This window comes from Onychomys torridus, chromosome 11 (genome assembly GCF_903995425.1).
Source record: "Onychomys torridus chromosome 11, mOncTor1.1, whole genome shotgun sequence".
Taxonomy (NCBI): domain Eukaryota; kingdom Metazoa; phylum Chordata; class Mammalia; order Rodentia; family Cricetidae; genus Onychomys; species Onychomys torridus.
In genome coordinates this window covers 60728709-60746645 of record NC_050453.1, presented here as the reverse complement: position 1 = coordinate 60746645, position 17937 = coordinate 60728709, and the positions used below count along the sequence as shown (strand labels likewise).

The 17937-nt window shown below is 45.8% G+C and overlaps 1 protein-coding gene across 15 annotated transcripts in view; it reads right to left on the bottom strand.

The window, feature by feature from the left end:
* Nfasc (neurofascin) overlaps nucleotides 1-17937 on the bottom strand; it is a 168916-nt gene that overhangs the window by 90344 nt on the left and 60635 nt on the right. For all 15 annotated transcript variants that reach the window (XM_036202975.1, XM_036202977.1, XM_036202978.1 and 12 more), the window contains exon 2: nucleotides 6026-6134. In XM_036202975.1, coding sequence (XP_036058868.1) covers nucleotides 6026-6134 — 109 coding nt within the window. The remainder of the gene's footprint in view (nucleotides 1-6025; nucleotides 6135-17937) is intronic.

The following is a 17937-nucleotide window of genomic DNA, read 5'->3' as shown; positions in this document are numbered from 1 at the left end:
GCCAGCTGGAGACCAGCACATTCCAGTCTGGCACTGCAAGGAAGCCCAGTAGATACAGGTGGCCTCATTCCTTGGCCCCCTGGGCTCCCCGTCCTGATAACTACCATCCAATAGAAAGTTTACACAGCCCTTGGACACTACGGTCCTTCATCATGAGGAAGAAAAGGCAACTGGGGGCAGGATAGCAGGCAGGGTTCCAGCTGTCTCCCCAGCAGGCCATCATTAAAGGGAGTGGCTCGCAGAAAGGCTGGGGAGACAGTGATGATAATCCTGTGTGACAGACCCCAAGGGTGAGTGGGGCTCAAGAGTTGGATTGGGTAAGAAGGAGGGATCCAGATGGGATGGAAGGTGGAGACAGAAGGTAGAGCACCAAAAAGGGGATCCTTGGAATTAATATTGGAAGACGTGGGGCTCCTCAGAAACACAAGTGTAGGGTTCCCACATGAGGCAGCCATGATGCAATCAAAGCATGGTCTACCACGAAACGGACTGTTACTTGGCCACTCACTGGAATGCAGTGCTTATGCACTGCAGCTCGGGTGAATCTCAATGACGTCTCACTAAGTAAAGAAACCAGACGCAAAGACCAGCTATTGCATGGTTCCTTATATATGGAATCTCCAGAACCAATGGATTCAAGGACATGAAAAGTAGGCTAGTGACTGCCCAGGGCTGGGGACAGAGTCCTACTGCTAATGACTGGTGGTCTGGAATATTAGTTGAAGATGTGTTACATTTGTTTATGCTGGGGGAACATTTGTTTAATGATGCAAAGATGTGTTGCGTTCTTTTATGTTGCATTTGTTTAACTCTGTGAAGCTGTGTTACTTTGCCTGTCTAAGACACCTGATGGTCTAATAAAGAACTGAATGAGCCGGGCAGTGGGTGGTACACGACTTTAATCCCAGCACTTGGGAGGCAGAGCCATCTCTGTTGATAAGACCAGCAGGGTCTATAGAGCGAGATCCAGGACAGGCACCAAAACAGAGATAAACCCTGTCTCAAAAAACAAAACAAAACAAAACAAAACAAAACAAAACAAAACAAAGAGCTGAATGGCCAGGAGAGAGAAATAGGTGGGGCTGGCAAGCAGAGAGAATAAATAGGAGAAGAATGTGAGAGGAACAAGAAAAGGAGAAGAGGAGGATGCTGGAAGCCAACCACCCCGCCACACACCTAGCAACAAAGTAAGAAGGAAAGAAAATATATACAGAAATAGAGAAAGGTAAAAGTCCAGAGGCAGAAGGTAGATGGGATAAATTAAGAAAAGCTGGCTAGAAGCCAAGCTAAGGCCAGTCATTCATAAGAAAGAATAAGTCTCCGTGTGATTATTTGGGAGCTGGGTGGCAGGTTCCCCAAAGAGTAAAGAGTTAAAAAAAAAAGCCAACTACACTTATGGGGTTTCCTGGGAATGGTGATACAATTACAAGAATTCAGTTGTTGATCGTATCCAACACTAGGCCCTAGCAAAGCACTATGTATGTGAGCCATCATTGAGCTGTATGCGTTACAGGGATACATTTATAGTATGTGGATTGCATCTCACTAAAGCTGTTATTAAAAGCATTAACAAGAGAACTTAGAGGGCTTTGTTTTAGAAAAAAAATGTGATACTTCATAAAGGAAAATGAATGATTAAATTTACAAATCAAATTTCAAATGTTGGAAGGAATTATATTGACTACTTGTATTAATGGCACCAAAGAAATGACTGTCTAAGGAGAAAATTATAAAACTGAATATAAAAGGCTAAGAGGGCATGAGGTTTTGAGATAAAGTGAAGGTGACTCTAGGACAGCGACACCTTTTCCTTCCCCAAAGTCCCCTCGTCCTCTCTGTTCTAAACCTTGGTGCCCCGCACCCAACACTGCATGGTAGGTTCTCAGGCTTGCCCAGTGGGTGTCCATTTGAGGTCCTGACCATGGTCCACTCGAGGACACCTCTATTCACGACACACAAACACACCATGTGGGGGAATCTAAGCCTAGTTAGAACAGGCTGGGCACTGTTCTAAAGCCATTTGGAAAGCAGGTTGGTTCTAACAGAGAATAAAAGAGACAAAATTATAGAAGAATGTAGAGTAAGAGAAGAGAGATGACCTTCACTTCTGTCATCAGATTATGAGCGTTTTGTGAGCAAGAGAGACGTCTACTGTTTCCCCAGCCCATAAGAGAAGTGAACGTCAGTGCAGAGCTGAGCAGAGATGAGATTAATAACTAGCCAGGGGCCACAGAAAGCAGAGGGGACATGCTGGATCCCTACTGAGGAGACTGAACTTTAAAAAGTGTGCCAGGCGCGGTGGTGGCACACGCCTTTAATCCCAGCACTCGGGAGGCAGAGGCAGGTGGAGGATCTCTGTGAGTTTGAGGTTAGCCTGGTCTACAGAGCAAGTTCCAGGACAGGCTTCAAAGCTACACAGAGAAACTCTGTCTCAGAAAAATAAAACAAAACAAAACAAAAAAGTGATATGTGGTCTCCCTGGCACACAAAGGCTTAGAGTTGCAGACCTACCACACCACGCAGGTACTTGCTCTTTTTCCTCTAAGCTACAGTCTTCCTTTCTGTAGGAGAGGGGCACATACACTCATTTATTGCAGGGTTTCCGTGACAGTTGTTAGGTCAAGCCATGAGCTTCTAAACCAAGCCTCTAACACACCTTCCCTTCAAGAAATGCCAGATTATTATCCTCCGCACCAGTCACAACGGGAGCACTGCTTTGCTGCCTGGTTTTGGACAACCTGGGCTTTCACATCTATTCGTATATCTGTAGGTGAGACGGTGCCTTTGGCCTGATGCCCAAGGAGCCACCATTCACTCTTAGGACCAGCGCCAGGTTATAGGCATAGGTATTATCTACTTCCACCCAATAAGAACAAGAGGCCCATGAAGGATCCCAGACCCAGCCACTACACCTTCGCTCTCCTCCTTCCTGCTCTGACACACCTGCCTCCTCTTCCCACCAGCTCCTTCCACCAGGTCCCAGCCCTGTGACCATCGATTGAATGGAGTCAGTTCTGATGGGACTTCCATTCGGAGCCAATGGCGGGTTTGCGGCGGATATTCCAAAGAGGGCACCCCACTGCATTTTTAAAATTCCTGTCTGCTGTGACAAGTGTGGCACAGAAGGAAAGGATGAAGGCAGCAGGAGGGAGCTACAACTGCCCACCCTCCTCCTTCAGCCTTCTGCATCTACATGGCAGGCAGACAGCAGCCCGCATCCAACTGCCTTCCCAGCGGGCAGGCTCCCACAGACAGGAAAATGTGAAAACAGGAGGTGGGGAGGGGGCTGCAAAAAAGCGGGGAGAGGCAACAGACGGGGAGATTTTTCCCAAGTCTGAAGTCGCACCATTTGGCCAAGAGTCTGGTTGTGAGAAGTGCTGGTGGCGGTGTGTGGTGGAGAGAAGCTTTGTCACAATCTCGGGCTGTCTTATTAGAAAGCGGAACTCCGGGTGGGACAGAGTGTCTCCAGCCTCTGTCAGTGCGATGGCCTTGGGTTAGCAGAAAGGGCCCAGGGGAAGCTAGGCGAGTCTGTCATCTCAGCACTTGGGAGAAAGAGGAGAGAAGACTGTGAAGTTGAAGCCAGCCTGGACTACAATGTGAAAGCAGCTCAAAACAAAAGGAGAACGTTGTAGAAAGCTGAAAGGAGACCAGATGTGATTCATCGCTCCTGCAGAAAGGAGGTGGACACTAGGAACTCCTAGGCCCCAGCTGTTACTGCTGCCAACCCCACCCCGACACCTATCCCTGCCTGTCTCAGCACCCATGGGCAAACGTGGCTGAATGCTGATAGCCCCAAATTGATTTTGGGAAGTCCGGCACAAGGAAATGTACAGCCCTGGTCTCCTGTATCCACAGCTGCAGGTCCTGGGCACACACTGAGTCTGTAGGGCCTGTGGTGAGGAGGCTGTCTGTGGCTGACAGGCAGAGGGGCTTAAGGGTAGGAGTGCAATTAACCAAATGGATCCATTTGTGAAATTGGAGGCCTGGGGAAGCTGGGTGGTTTCCCTGCGTGAGTCAGAGGACAGGTGTCTGCTCTGAGTGACCCCAGATGACAATGAGTTGAGGCGCTGGGCACAGAAAGGTTCCTCCTGCTGGGAAGGGAGGAGAAGGAAAAGGGTAAAGCTCAGGAGCAGATGCCTGGGGCAGCTCCAGATGGCAGTGGGCTGAGAACAAAGAGAGAAGAGGCAGAGGAGAGAGGAAGGGCAGGGCTCCTTCCCGAGAAGGCTTCCCAGCTGGAGCCACCAAGTTGGAGTCACATCTGGGACCCGGTGGACATTTGCTCAGAATCCCTACCCAGTGTTCTCCCAGAACTTGGACAAACCACGCTGGAAACTCCCTTGGCCCCAAACCTAAAGTGAGCCACAGAGAACCCAGAGTTGGACTGCAGGGACCCAGATGCAGGTATGGCACTGTCTCAGGTAACGCTTTGGCAAGTCCTTAACCTCTGTGACTTCGAGTCTGTCATCAGGGAAAGCTGAGTACTAAGGAGTCTTGTCTCGAAGGGCTGCTGTGGGAGAACATGGGAGCTGCAGAGCACAAGGCCCCACATGCAGAAGCACTCCAATATTGGATGACCATTATCACTGGCCAAGGACCCAGGCGGGTCCCCTTCCCACAACAGTCACTGTTCCCATGTCGTCTGTGCACTCTCTCAGGTTCTTCTGTGTCCGTCAGTCTTTGCAAGGTGTTTCCTCTTCACTACGTCTGGCTGTGCAGTGTGACGTCATGGCAAGAAAACCAGCCCTTGGTGGCACACCATGAACGTGATGAAAGATGGGAAACTGAGCCAGGGCTGAGGACTGCAGGCTAGACTGCCACATCTGAGACACAGCTGGACTGAGCATGCTTGGATCAGGGGCCTCACACACGGTGGGCTCCAAGCTCCAGTGTGTTTGGGTCCAAGAAGGCCAGGAAGGGACTCTAGGAGAGTAGATTAGGGAGTAGGGATGGTAACAACAAATTGCCTGAAGAGGACCATGGGGGCTGAACGCTGAACTAGCTCTGGCTCCGCTGCGTCCTGGAGAACTGTCCCCTATAATGTCCAAGAAACTAACACCGCTTTGGTGGTCAGTCTCTGCCCCCCCCCCCCTAGTAGAGAAAAAGAAAGAATGGAGTATGTTCCGGTTCAGTTCTTCACAACAGTGGGATGAAAAAGACCCCAGAGTCAGCAAGGTCTCCCCAGGGGTTCCCTACGCTGACAGTTCTGTAGCCCAAAGGGGGCCCATGTGGATCCCCATACCATGTCTCCTTCACACTCTATCTTCTGCATCTCTTCTTATGACTCCTCAGCCTCTGGGAAGACAGAGGCTCTGAGGATGCTAGAACAAGAAAGACATGCGGCAGAGATGACCAAACTCAAAAAGAAAAAGACCTTTCTCTGCCCACTGTCAGCCACGCTCCCGACAGCCTCTGGCCCTGGATTGCTCTGATGCAAGCGAAGTCCTCACTTTGTGGGCGCTGGCCTCCAGCCTTTCTGGGCAAGGCAGGTGCTGCTTGCGCAGCAGAAACTCTACTCCAGAAGAGGACAATGCAGACCCAGGATACAGGGTGTGGCCTCAGTGCTGTGAGCCTTATTGCTCTTTGCTCCCTGGACAGCCATCCATCTGCCAAGACCCCGAGCCCCACCCAGAGGAGGGGCTGTCAGACTGCCCCCCATATGCCAGGGCTGTCGCTCAGGAAGTGCCCGGGGTGTGGGGGCCCAGGCACAGCAATGAGGGTCATTAACAAAGCTGTTTTCCAATTTTTCAGCTAAGGTGGACAGAAGAGACAATGACAGCAACTAGTGCCAGCTGACTGCCCCTCCTCAGGCAGGGGCCAGAGTTGCCCCAGCATAGCCTCCTTGGAGGGCAGGTCTCATTGGGGCTGTGGCTCTGTGGCTGACTCCCGGCTTCCACGCCCAGGGAGAAGGAAGGAGCCCAGTCCTTGAAGATTCCTGGGACCCGGGAAAGAGCTTAGGAGAGGGGCCAACAATGTCCACCCCCACCCCACCCTCCAGTTCTTGCTCAGGCCAGGGTCCCGTGCATACCTTCTCTGCCTCATTCGGCCTGCTTTGGGCCGCACCAGTGGGGGCTCTGCTCCAGTCTGCAGAGGGCAAGACAACTCCAGGCTCCCAAACTGCACATAAGTCAATCAACCTGTCTCAAAGCAAACACAAAAAAGCAGCTCAGGGTTACTCCAGGTCTGTGGGTAGGAAGACTGTGGGTGTTGAACTTGTTAATTCACTCAGAAAAATAACACCTCTGTCCACATCCATTTGTAGTTTCAAAGAACATAATGGCGTCTTTGTTCACTCTGCAAGAAATGGACAGTGTGCAAGGTGCTTAAGCATGCTGGCTTTTGGGCCTGGCAATTGGCTCTATCATCCACGAATTACACCTTCATGCTCTGACACCACAACCCAATTGCTAATTCCCCAATCTCCTAGAGGAGTTAAGTTATAGATGGAAGAGTCTCTATCTCCTATACTCAAGGGAGAATTTACCCATAAATATCTCATTAATTTTCTAACTTCCTTAGAAGAACCACTGTTTTTCTTCCCTACCTACAGGAAAGCAAACAGGTTCATCATAAACAAATCCACAGCACATTATAAAAAGTTGACTGCCGGGAGTTTTAAGTTCCAGCATGTGATATGTCCCTTAACAAGAGTGGATCTTTACCTATGTGTTTACTAGCAAAGTGTTCATCTGCAAAATGCGGAGATGATATGATAGTGTGAACCAGTGAGGCCACTGGGCTACTAGTTAGCATCAGGAAGGTTGAAGTCCCTAAAAATGAAAATAAAATGCTACACATAGAGAAATTAAAACATGGTAATTTGACTATATTTTATTAGGCAGACGTGTCTCCAGGAAGCAAAGAATTGTCCCTTTGCCCCCCAAGAAATCTGAACTGGTTTCCATTCTTTGTGTGATCGATGCTCCGCACTTTTTTATTCCTGATGAAATGATGTAAAATATCCATTAAAAGCCAGGCATGGTAGGGCATGCCTGTAATGCCAGAACTCAGAAGAGTGGGGAGTTCTAGGCCAGCCTGGGCAACACAGTCAAGCTTCATCTCCATAAAACCAACCAACACCAACCAAAAGAACCCATTGGCTAAGGATTCAGACACTCCTGTTTGCATCCACAGCTGCCTCTTCAGAGAGGACCACTGTGCACCTGGGCTTGACATTTCCTTGCCTGTCTGAAGGCAGGAGACAATGCATAGAAAAGAACTTGGCAAGCAAACCTGCACACAAAGATTTTGCTGCTGGGTCAGAACTAGAGATGAGTTCTTCCTCATGGAACTGTTGTGAGATCAAGCGAGAGCTGTGATTTGAGGACAGACAGACACTCCTTAGAGAGGAGTAAGATTACACCCACCAACATTTGTATCATCATCCATGAGACTTGGGGGTTAAGTAAGAAGTGAGACTTTGAATGCAGGGAGGAGTCTCACCATCTGACCCAGGGCCAGGAGCCTTGGCACCTGACATCTTATGGTGTGTGGATGACGAGGAGAAACTGTCGGTCCCAAAAGGATGGAGAGTGTGATGTGTTTGCTGTGAGCTCTAGGCATTGCCCCAGATTCTAGAGGTCCAAGGGGCATACAGGCAGCAGCGCTACTGCTCTGTATAAAGTCTGGGCTGGAGGAGGGCACAGTCGGTGGGGAAGATGCTCCCAGTAGCAGCAGGACCACACATGTCAGATGGTGTTGTGGTTGTGGTTGTTGTTGTTGTTGTTGTTGTTGTTGTTGGTGGTGGTGGTGGTGGAAGGCATGTCTGGGGTTGAGCCAGCTCCAAAACAGGCTCTCCCTGAGCTCTTGCTTTAATATCTGCAAGGGTTCCCCATCTCTCTTCAGCAAATGTTCATTATTCGGTGACTGTCTTTCCTTCTGCTACGGAAGAAATGCTGCACAGAAGATTCTCTAGGCTTCCTCACCTGGGGATTCCATGGTGCCACAAGAGCACACTTACTAGAAGGACACACTCCAAACTCTCCTGGCTTTTTACCTCTTCACTTCCTCCCTCGGGATGCACAGTCTGTGCTCAGGGAACAAATATCATTCTATCATTCTATCTCTTTCTTTCTCTTCCAGAGGCAGTTTAAGATTTTATGGTAGATGGAGTTCTTCTGTCCCCCCAGCTGACTCCCAAATAACCACTCAGAGTCTTAATATCAATTATAAAATCCCGGCCAATAGCTCAGGCCTATTACTAACTAACTCTTAAATTTTAAATTGACCCATTTCTATTGATCTATGTGCTGCCCCAAGGCTGGTTACCTCATTTCTGTACTTTCCAGGCTGCTTCTCCCGTGCCTGGCTGGCAACTCCTCTAATTCTGCCCTTCTTCCTCCCAGCGTTCTCAGTTTGGCTTTCCCGCCTAACCTTATCCTGTCCAGCTATTGGCCAGTCAGCTTCTTTATTAAAACAATCACAGGGACATATATTCACACAGTGTAAAGGAATATTCCACGTTTTATTTCAGTTATTGTTTATCTAATCTTACATATGTAGATACAAAAGAATTCATTGTAAAAATAGATTTTATTAGCAAATCTCCCTCCCAAGCCTGCCTCCATCCATCTTCCTAAGTCCCACTCGCTCAGCAGTTGCTGGCCAACCCGTGTCACCAGATTTTGTGTATTCTTCAAGAGTGAGTCTGTGCACACATAAATGGAGATAAACAGGCTAGCTGGCTACAGGATCACACACCTTCAATCCTAGCATTCAGGAGGTCGAGCAAGAAAGCCACTATTGAAGGCTTCAGCTACATGTGAGTTTGAGGCCACCTTAGGCTCAGTCTCCAAAAGTGAATGATGGGACTAGAGATAAGGCTCAGCATTTAAGAGCATTGCAGAGGACCTGGGTTCAGTTCCCAGCACCCACATGGTAGTTTACAACTGTCCTTAACTTCAGGTGACCTAGCACCTTCTTCTGGCATCTCCAGGCACCAGGTACACATGCACATACATACATTCAGGCAAGAACTCATATGTGAAATCAAAATAATATTGTTTAAGAAACAAAATAAATGTTATGCATGTTTTTCCTACTTTGCTCTCCAGCCCCAGTAAATGATATCCTGGATATCATTCTGTGTTAGTTTACATAAAACTACCACAGTAACAGAAGCTGAGGGTGACAAGATGTGAATGTAGCCCATGCTCACCCTGTCCTCTCTTGAGGGACAATTGGATGGCTTGTAATCATGTGACATGGAAAATGGCTTTGACACTTGTCTTTGGGTAAATGTGAATTCGTGCCTTCGCAAGACTACATTTAGGATCAATTTATTGAAACAATATTTCTATTGTATGTATTATTGGGTCTCTGTGAGTGCATGATGTGTGTGAGTGTGCGTATACACGTGCCATGGCAGTTGTGTGAAGGCCACCTCCTCTACTGTGGGACCCAAGGGTCAAACTCAGTCATTGAGCTTGCACAACTTTGCCCACCGAGTCATCTCACCTGCTCTTCAGGATCAATTCGTGAACGGAAACTTTTGAATAGTAGAGAATCTGGCTAAATTATTCTCCATGAATCACAAGATACTTTGCTCTCCCACAGCAGTGTACAGGAGGGTTCCTGATTCTCCTTTCCAACAAATTACATCGTTAGCTTCTGTCTTTTCGTTTCGGGCAGTCTGACGCACAGAAATTGGTATCTATTCTGTGGTTTTCTTCCTACTATGAGACGGGTGGACATCTTCATTTCCTTCAAATTGTCCCTGTTCTGTTTGCTCTTACAGGTTTGAAGGAATCTTACTATGAACATTACCGCTTTGTAGGGGAGATACAAATCACTGTATCATGCAGTGTTTTGCTGTGAAAAAAATGCCTTCCTAGTTCAAAGGATCTTTTATTTCGTTACTATTTTGTGTCACACACAGGCCTTCTTTAGTCAAAGCTATTTTTAAACAGTTCCTGTCATTTTCTGTGATTCATCTTTTATCCATCTGAAACCTCCCTTGAACTTACGTGAGGGAAGAATGTAATGTTATCAATACTGTTTTCCCAGCATTGGTTATTGAAGAGTTCACCTTTTACCTTTACATATTGTCTTTGGGTCAATGAAGGTAGCTCAAAGGGTAAAGTCACTTGCCATTCTAGTATGAGAAACCGAGTTCAGATCCCCAGAACCTGTGTTAAGCTGGGTCTGGGAGCACACCCCTCTCATTCCAGCACTCTTACTGAGATATGGGAAGCAGAGATAGAATCCTTCAAAGTCACAGGCCAGGTGGCCTAGTGTGCACAGCAGTGAGCCCCAAGACCCTGTCTCAAACAAGCTGGGAGGTGAGGATCAACCTGAGGCTGTTCTCTGACCTCATGTGTGCCATGACATGTGCCTGCTCATACCCACACAATAAAACTTGCACACACAGTCACACATGTCTCTCACACATTCACACACATGGGTAAAAAGAAAGCAATAAAGAAGTGCAATAGTGTCTTTAAAACCTTGAGGGAGACATTGTAGGTCATATATGATAATGAAGTAGATGGACAAGAATACCAGGGTGGGGTGAAAAGTTTTAATCAGGGATGGGGAGAAAAAGAGATGGGGGAAAAGTTAACCCCAAATGAAGGACATATGGAAAAGCCATTTGGAAATCTACCATTTTTTTTAAAGACAATTAAAAAATATAATTTTTTTAAAAAAGAACTTGTTGGAGGTACCCTGCAGAGGTAGATAATGTAGCTTCCATAAGCCACAGGTTAGTATGTGAAAACCCAGTGTAAGGCACCTTCCTATAAGCTGTTTGTCAGGGATGCCTGGATTCTCCAAAACAATGCCGGCTATTTCCATCACTCTTGGTGACCCACCAGAACTAGATGGTAAGACCCCATGGTTGAAGACATTCATATGTAGATTTCAGGACATAGAGAAATCAAGCTGGAACTAACCTGAGTATTCTTTCCTTATTGGCTAACTTTCATAGGTCCAGAAGGTGCTCTGCAAACTGCTTAAGGAGAAAAGTCATCACCAGTGTTGCCCAGCTATGAATCCTGTAAGCTACAAGACCAACCTGCCAGTCAAGACATGCTGACTGGTACAACAGCAGCGTGACTAGAGCAGGGTAACCAACTACTTTCTGGTTGAAGTTGAGGCCTGCTCCATAGGAAGGAATTCATGCCTAGCACTGTAAACCTGGTCTAAAGTCCAAGGCTGGGGAGGTCATAGGTCACTGGCATGAGGAGGAGCTTGTTGCTGTTGTTTTGCTAATGGGTCATGTTGTTGAACTGCCTTCTAATGTTTCGACTCACAAATCAGTTGCTCTCGGCCTTGGTGGGAGAAGCTCCGTTTGCAGTGGGTGATTGATAGCTAATGCAGAAACTCATAATTGGTCAAAATGCTGAGAGTAACTCACACCTCAGTACTCAGACATCCATATCACTCTCCTCAAGCCCCAGGAAACATCATAGAAAGGGAGCAAAATGAATGTAAAGACCCAGAGACAGTGCCGTGAAACCGCCTCTTCTGGACCTAACAGGGATGCTGCACCCTCGGACTCATGGAAGCTGTGGTTTAGCTACACAACACAACACAAAATAGGGCTGTCAACATTCCATCATGGATAGCAGAGGGGCTCATGAGGCCTCATCTCTAGCTGAGGAGTTCTTGGAAGTTAAGGCCTGCTGGAGTTGTTTTCCTTGGTGATATCGCTGCTGGTTGTTGCGGAAGCAATCTTAATTAAACTCAGTGGTCACAAATCAAAGGACTTGAGAGTAGGAGGGAGCCTTCTGGAAAGAAGAGAGGGTTGAGTGGGAGGTGGAGGGTATGAGAGAGGGCAACGGGGGTGTGAAAGATGACCAAAGTACATTACATATGTGTAAGAAATCATCAAACTGTAAAAAATGTATTTTCAGCATGATGTTAAATTCCACTATGTGTTTGGGCCCATCCCTCACCAGTCTCCTCTGTCTCTTCATGCTGATACCACTCCATTTAATTGACTTTAGCTTTACAATTGACTGTATCTGCTTTCAGAATTTTCCTATTTATTCTTGTTTTTTTTGTTTTTGTTTTGTTTTGTTTTTTTTGTTTGTTTATTTGTTTTTGGTTTTTCGAGACAGGGTTTCTCTGTGTAGCTTTGTGCCTTTCCTGGAACTTGCTTTGGAGACCAGGCTGGCCTCGAACTCATAGAGATATGCCTGCCTCTGCCTCCCGAGTGCTGAGATTAAAGTTGTGCGCCACCACCGCCTGGCCTTATTCTTGTTTTTTAACCTTCTCTACATAGTCATATTCCCTAGTTTTCTCTTCACGTGTGTATGTGTGAATGGAAAGCGGAGGTCAACATCCGCTCTCGTTCCTCAGAGATCATCCACCTTGTTTTTTCAGCCAGGATCTCTCAGCCAGCCAGCCCCAGGAATTCCTCCTTTCTCTGCCTTCCCAGCAGTGAGAGAACAATAATGGGCCTCTACACCCAAGCTTTTAATGTGGACGCTGGGGATCAGGTTCAAGTTCTCATGCTTTATACAAGGACTTCACTGAGTGAACTACCTCCCCAGCACCCACATTCCCTGATTCTTAAAAGAAAACTATATGGTATGTTTTTCACTAGAATCATAATAAAATGATAAGCAATCTCCCAGTGAACATACTGATAACTTCGAATCTCCCAGTTTAGGAATGTGTCATACACATGGGGAAGGTACAGAGTAAAGTCTATAAAACAGTAAATAGGATGGCGGTAGAGTCCTGGTGAAGAGCAGGGGCTTTATTTAAGAATATTGCATTGCCGTCAAGATCGTGGAGAAATGAGATTTTAGCTGCTTTTCAAGGACACACAAGCATGCACCTGCACACACACACACACACACAAACACACACACATTCATTCATTCATTCATTCATTCATACACAAAGGTAATTTATGTAAGATATGGACATGGTAAACTGACTCCATGAGAAACAGCTTACTCCTGTGTTCACCTCACGGCATCCACATTATATACATGTAACAACATGCACAAGGAAAGAATATGACACTTGATTTTATTTTGTGCCAGTTTTCTTTGGTATCTTTTCAATTGCTTTTTGAAGTTTCCCCCACGTTGATTATGCACATTTTTATAGTTTATTATGTACTTAATCTTCCATTCGTTACTTAAAATAACTGCTTCATACCAATTTTGAACTCCACTACAGCTCTAGAAGTCCGCCGTTCAAAGAGAAAGTTCCAAGAGAAGTAAAAAACGGTACGTTGAATGGATTAAAATTAAAATAGAACACATGGACTCTGTGAATACAGCTAGAGGATTGCTGAGAGACACAGCATAGATCCACATGGGTGAGGTGGGGGAGAAAGGGTCAGTCAGTACAACCGACAAAATGCTAACACAACTGTGAAGAAGAAAGAAAAATGAGGTGGGGGGGGGGGGGGGGGGGGGGGGGGGTGGCAGCGGCGGCACACGCCTTTAATCCCAGCACATGGGAGGCAGAGGCAGGTGGATCTCTGTGAGTTTGAGGCCAGCATGGTTTACAGAGCGAGTTCCAGGACAGCAAGGGCTACACAGAGAAACCCTGTCTCAAAAGAAAGAAAGAAAGAAAGAAAGAAAGAAAGAAAGGAAGGAAGGAAGGAAGGAAGGAAGGAAGGAAGGAAGGAAGGAAGGAAGGAAGGAAGGAAGAAAGAAAGATGACGCAGTTAGCCACACCACAAGTGAATAAGTGGATGTCACTATAGAACCTACAAGCTCAAAAGCTAGACCAGGAAATGCTGTGCATGCACAGACTTAACACACATGGATGAAACTAATCACAGCCTCAAAAACCAATGACCACCACTCCCATATACAACAAAAACGGAATGTCCTTATAATCACTAAGAAAATTGGATTCATTATTTTTAAAATTCCCTCGAAAGGAAAGCTGCAGGCCTGGACTATTTCACTGGAGAATTCTATCAAACATAAAAAGAGCTAACTCAATTCTGTGCCATCTGCTCCAGATTGCAGGAAAGGAGGGTCACTTTCCAGCCCATTCTGTGAAGCTAGTGTGACCCTGAGACCAAAACTAGACCCCAAAAGTCTTACAAAAAGTCTTAAACAAAGAGGCCAGAGAATGCAGGCCAAATAGTATTTCTCAAAAATAGGTTCAAAAATCCATAATAAAATATTAGCAAACAGGATCCAGTGGTACATAAAAACAATTCTTCACCATGCACGGATGAGATTTATTCAAGTGAGGCAAGTCAGTATTTTTAAAGATGGGTCAGTATTCTTAAATGAACCAGTGCAATCCACCACATTAACAGACTAAGGAAAACATCAGGTGCCCATATCAATCAATACAGAAACCACATCTGACAAAATTCAGCAACATTCAGAGTCTAAAACACTGTGAGAAACACAGACATTGAAAGAAACTTCTTCAACTTGATTTTTATTTTACAAAGATCTACAAAAATCCACAGTTAAGATCATACCGAGTAGAGAAAAACTGAATCCTGTCCCCTGTCATTGAAGACAGGCAAGTGTGTGCTTTCCATCACTGTTACTCAGCACGGTACTGGGGTGCCAGCCAGTGATAAGTCAAGGAAAGGACATGCATGGCACAAAACTCATAAAGGAAGAAATAAATCTATTTCTAATTTCATATGAGGGTGTACACAGACAATCCCAAGGTATCTAGTAAAGCATTCTTAGACCTAATAAATGGATTTATCAAGATTGTGTGATGTAGGATAAGTACAAAATTAATTGTATTTCTACAGGCAAGTCATAACCATAAGGAAACAAAAATGTAACATACGGTATCATTTACAACCCCTTAAATATCCTTAGGTATAAAATAAACAGACCACATAAAAGACTCAAGCTGGGCAGAGTGGTTTACACCTGTAATCCTAGCACTTGAGGCACATAGGCAGGAAGATTTGCCATGCCTGGGCTATCAGTGAGTTCTAGGACAGCCTGAACTACAGAGCGAGATCTTGTCTCAAACGACAGCAACAACAACAAAATATGCACAAGGCTCATGTGAACATTTTAGAAAACCCATGAAAAATTAAAAATAATAGGAATAAATAGAAATACCATGCTCATGGATTTGACTTCAACACAGCAAAGAGGCATATCAATCCCAAATTGACATACTAATTTTATGCAATCCTTATCAAAACCTCTACATGATTCTTAGTAGTATCAATAGACAAGATTATCCTAAAACTTACACAGAAAAATTAATCAGAATTGCTTAAAGAATTTGAAAGAAGAAAAACAGAAAGCAGAAATCAGTCAATCAGTCCATCCAAATAAGGGACTTATTATAAAGCTACAGAAGTAAAAACTGTATGAATGTCAAAGAATCAGATTAAGAAGATTAACAAAAAGAAGAGCATGAGAACTTTCTGCAATGAAGGACATGCTCTGCTCTGTATCTTCATTGTAGTGGTGTTCACCAAATCATGTGGGCTTGGCAAAATTTATCCGACTGTAGGTCTAACAGAGGTGAATGTCCTTCTAAATAAATTATAACCCGGCCGGGCATTGGTGGCGCACGTCTGTAATCCCAGCACTTGGGAGGCAGAGGCAGGCGGATCTTTGTGAGTTTGAGGTCAGCCTGGTCTCCAAAACGAGTTCCAGGAAAGGCGCAAAGCTACACAGATAAACCCTGTCTCGAAAAACCTAAAATAAAAAAATAAAATAAAATAAATTATAACCCACCAAACCTGACTCGGCAGGAAAGTACTTTCAAGTGCACGCATCATGATGCACCAGAACCTAGCAGGGGCACCACATGGAGAGAGGGCACACCCAGAGGCAGAGAAGAAAGGTGCCCTCCTCTATAACTAACCCTTTCCCCAGATAACGGCATCACCTGCTTATGAGGCGGAGTTATTGTACCCTGAGCACCTATATTAGTGCAACAGAAAACTACTTCATGCTGGCACCTAAATTTCAACACCAGGACAAATACCAGGGACGTCAGTGGGTTAGTGAGATGGTGAATGACCAACCCCCTTGCCACCACACACACACACACACACACACACACACACACACACACACCCTGCTCTGGTGTCCTCAGTGCGTTCGACCCCGAGTCCCCTCCTTCTGTTGAAAATCCCCAGTTTTAAATCTGGCTCAGACCCCTTGACCTTCAGACTCTCACAGCCACCTGTCCACGCGACACCTTTGGTGGGATTTCTAATGAGTATCTGGGGGCCAACAAGTCTGATTTCAATCCAGCACCCTACCAAACACAGTCTGTGCAGTGATACCCTGAGAGTCCAGTGTCTCCTCTCCTCTCTGCGCTCACAACGGAACAACAGCAAATCCTACCACCTTCGAGCCTCAGAGCCCTAAGTTTTCCCATGCTCCTCTCCTGCCACCCTTCACTCCAACCCCCACCTGCTTTACTTATAGCCAGTTTCTTAGCACTTAACTATCGCATCCCCATCTTTTACTGTGTCTTTCCCCATGAAAATATAAGATACGCGAAAGACAGGGGGTTTTATCTGCTTTGCCCGTGTCTGTATCTCTGAAATCTAAAACGGTGCTAACCTTATAGAAAGTGGTTGTGATGATTAATCCTCATTATCAATTTGATTTGATTTGCCTCAGAAGACACACCTCTGGCTTATCTGAGGGTGTTTCTAGAAAGGTTTAACTGAGGAGGGAAAATCCACCCTGAATGTGGATGGTGTCACCCCAGAGACTGAGGCTCTAGACTTAATAAAACAGAAAAAGCCAGCCAAGCACCAGATTCATCTCTCTGCCTCCTGACCGTGGAGGTTTTGTGCTCTTACCACACCCTGATGGACTGTATCCCCTCAATGAGATAAAACAAATCCCCTCAAGTTGCTTTTCTCAGGCATTTTGTCCCATCAGTGAGTGAAGTAACAGATACAGTGGTTCAAAACCATTCGTTGTGAAAAAGCGCATTCACACATCAGCCAAGATGGAGCTTGCTCTGCACAAGCTTCCCTGGTCTCTCTGCAGCTCCCCAGTGCTTAGGCTTTCAAGTATGGCCTTCAATACGATGCAGTACTGCTACCAAGCTAAGCTCTCCTTTTCCTGCTGGGTTCTGAGTTTTCCAAACCTTAGCTCTTGAGTCTATTTGTTTATTTGTGTGTGTGTTTGTGGGTGTGTGTGTGTGTGTGTGTGTGTGTGTGTGTGTGTGTGAGAGAGAGAGAGACAGACAGAGAGAGAGACAGAGACAGAGACAGAGTCAGACAGAGACGGAGACAGAGAGAGAGACAGAGAGAAGGAGAGAACAACTTTTGGAAGTCAGTTCTCTCTTCTGCCCACCATGTGGGTTCTAGGAATTAAACTCAGTCCATCAGGTTTGGTAGCAAGGGCTTTAACTCATGAGCCCTCTCACTGTCCCCATTTATTTATCTTTTTAGCCCCCTCAGCCCAACCACATGAGTTAGCTGTTCCTACAGCTCAAGTTCAGACAGACTATGAATCTCATCTTTATTATGAATCTCATCTTTATTAAGCACATTTTTCTACAACTGATTCCCCACCTCCTTTTCAATATTATCAACCTAACACCCTGTGAGGACAAGGATGGGTATCTGCCTCCTCTCCAAATGTCAGTACTAGCTACTTAACAATCCAACTTTCTGAAGCATTTCAGCATATTCACAGTAGCTTCTGAATTCAATATATCAGCACTCACATGTCTTAAGAATACTAAAGCTCAAATGATTTTTAAAAATCTTTTCTCTGAGGAAAAACAGAATCACCACCCTCAAGATCACACACTCAGGGTGGAGGCAGGAGCTGAAGCTGGGGCACACTGACTCAGATCATGGGACCTTCCCTCTTCACCATCCTCCTCTCTTCAACGCTGACTGGAAAATGGAGGACTTGCTCAAGGTGGCATGTTAGTAACTTGTGGGACAAAAGAAAGAACGGACTGATCCAACATCCTTCTCAGCAAACTTTAGGTTCTCTTCCTTGTTCCAACAACTGCAGTCACAGTTCCGAGGAGAGGTGTTGA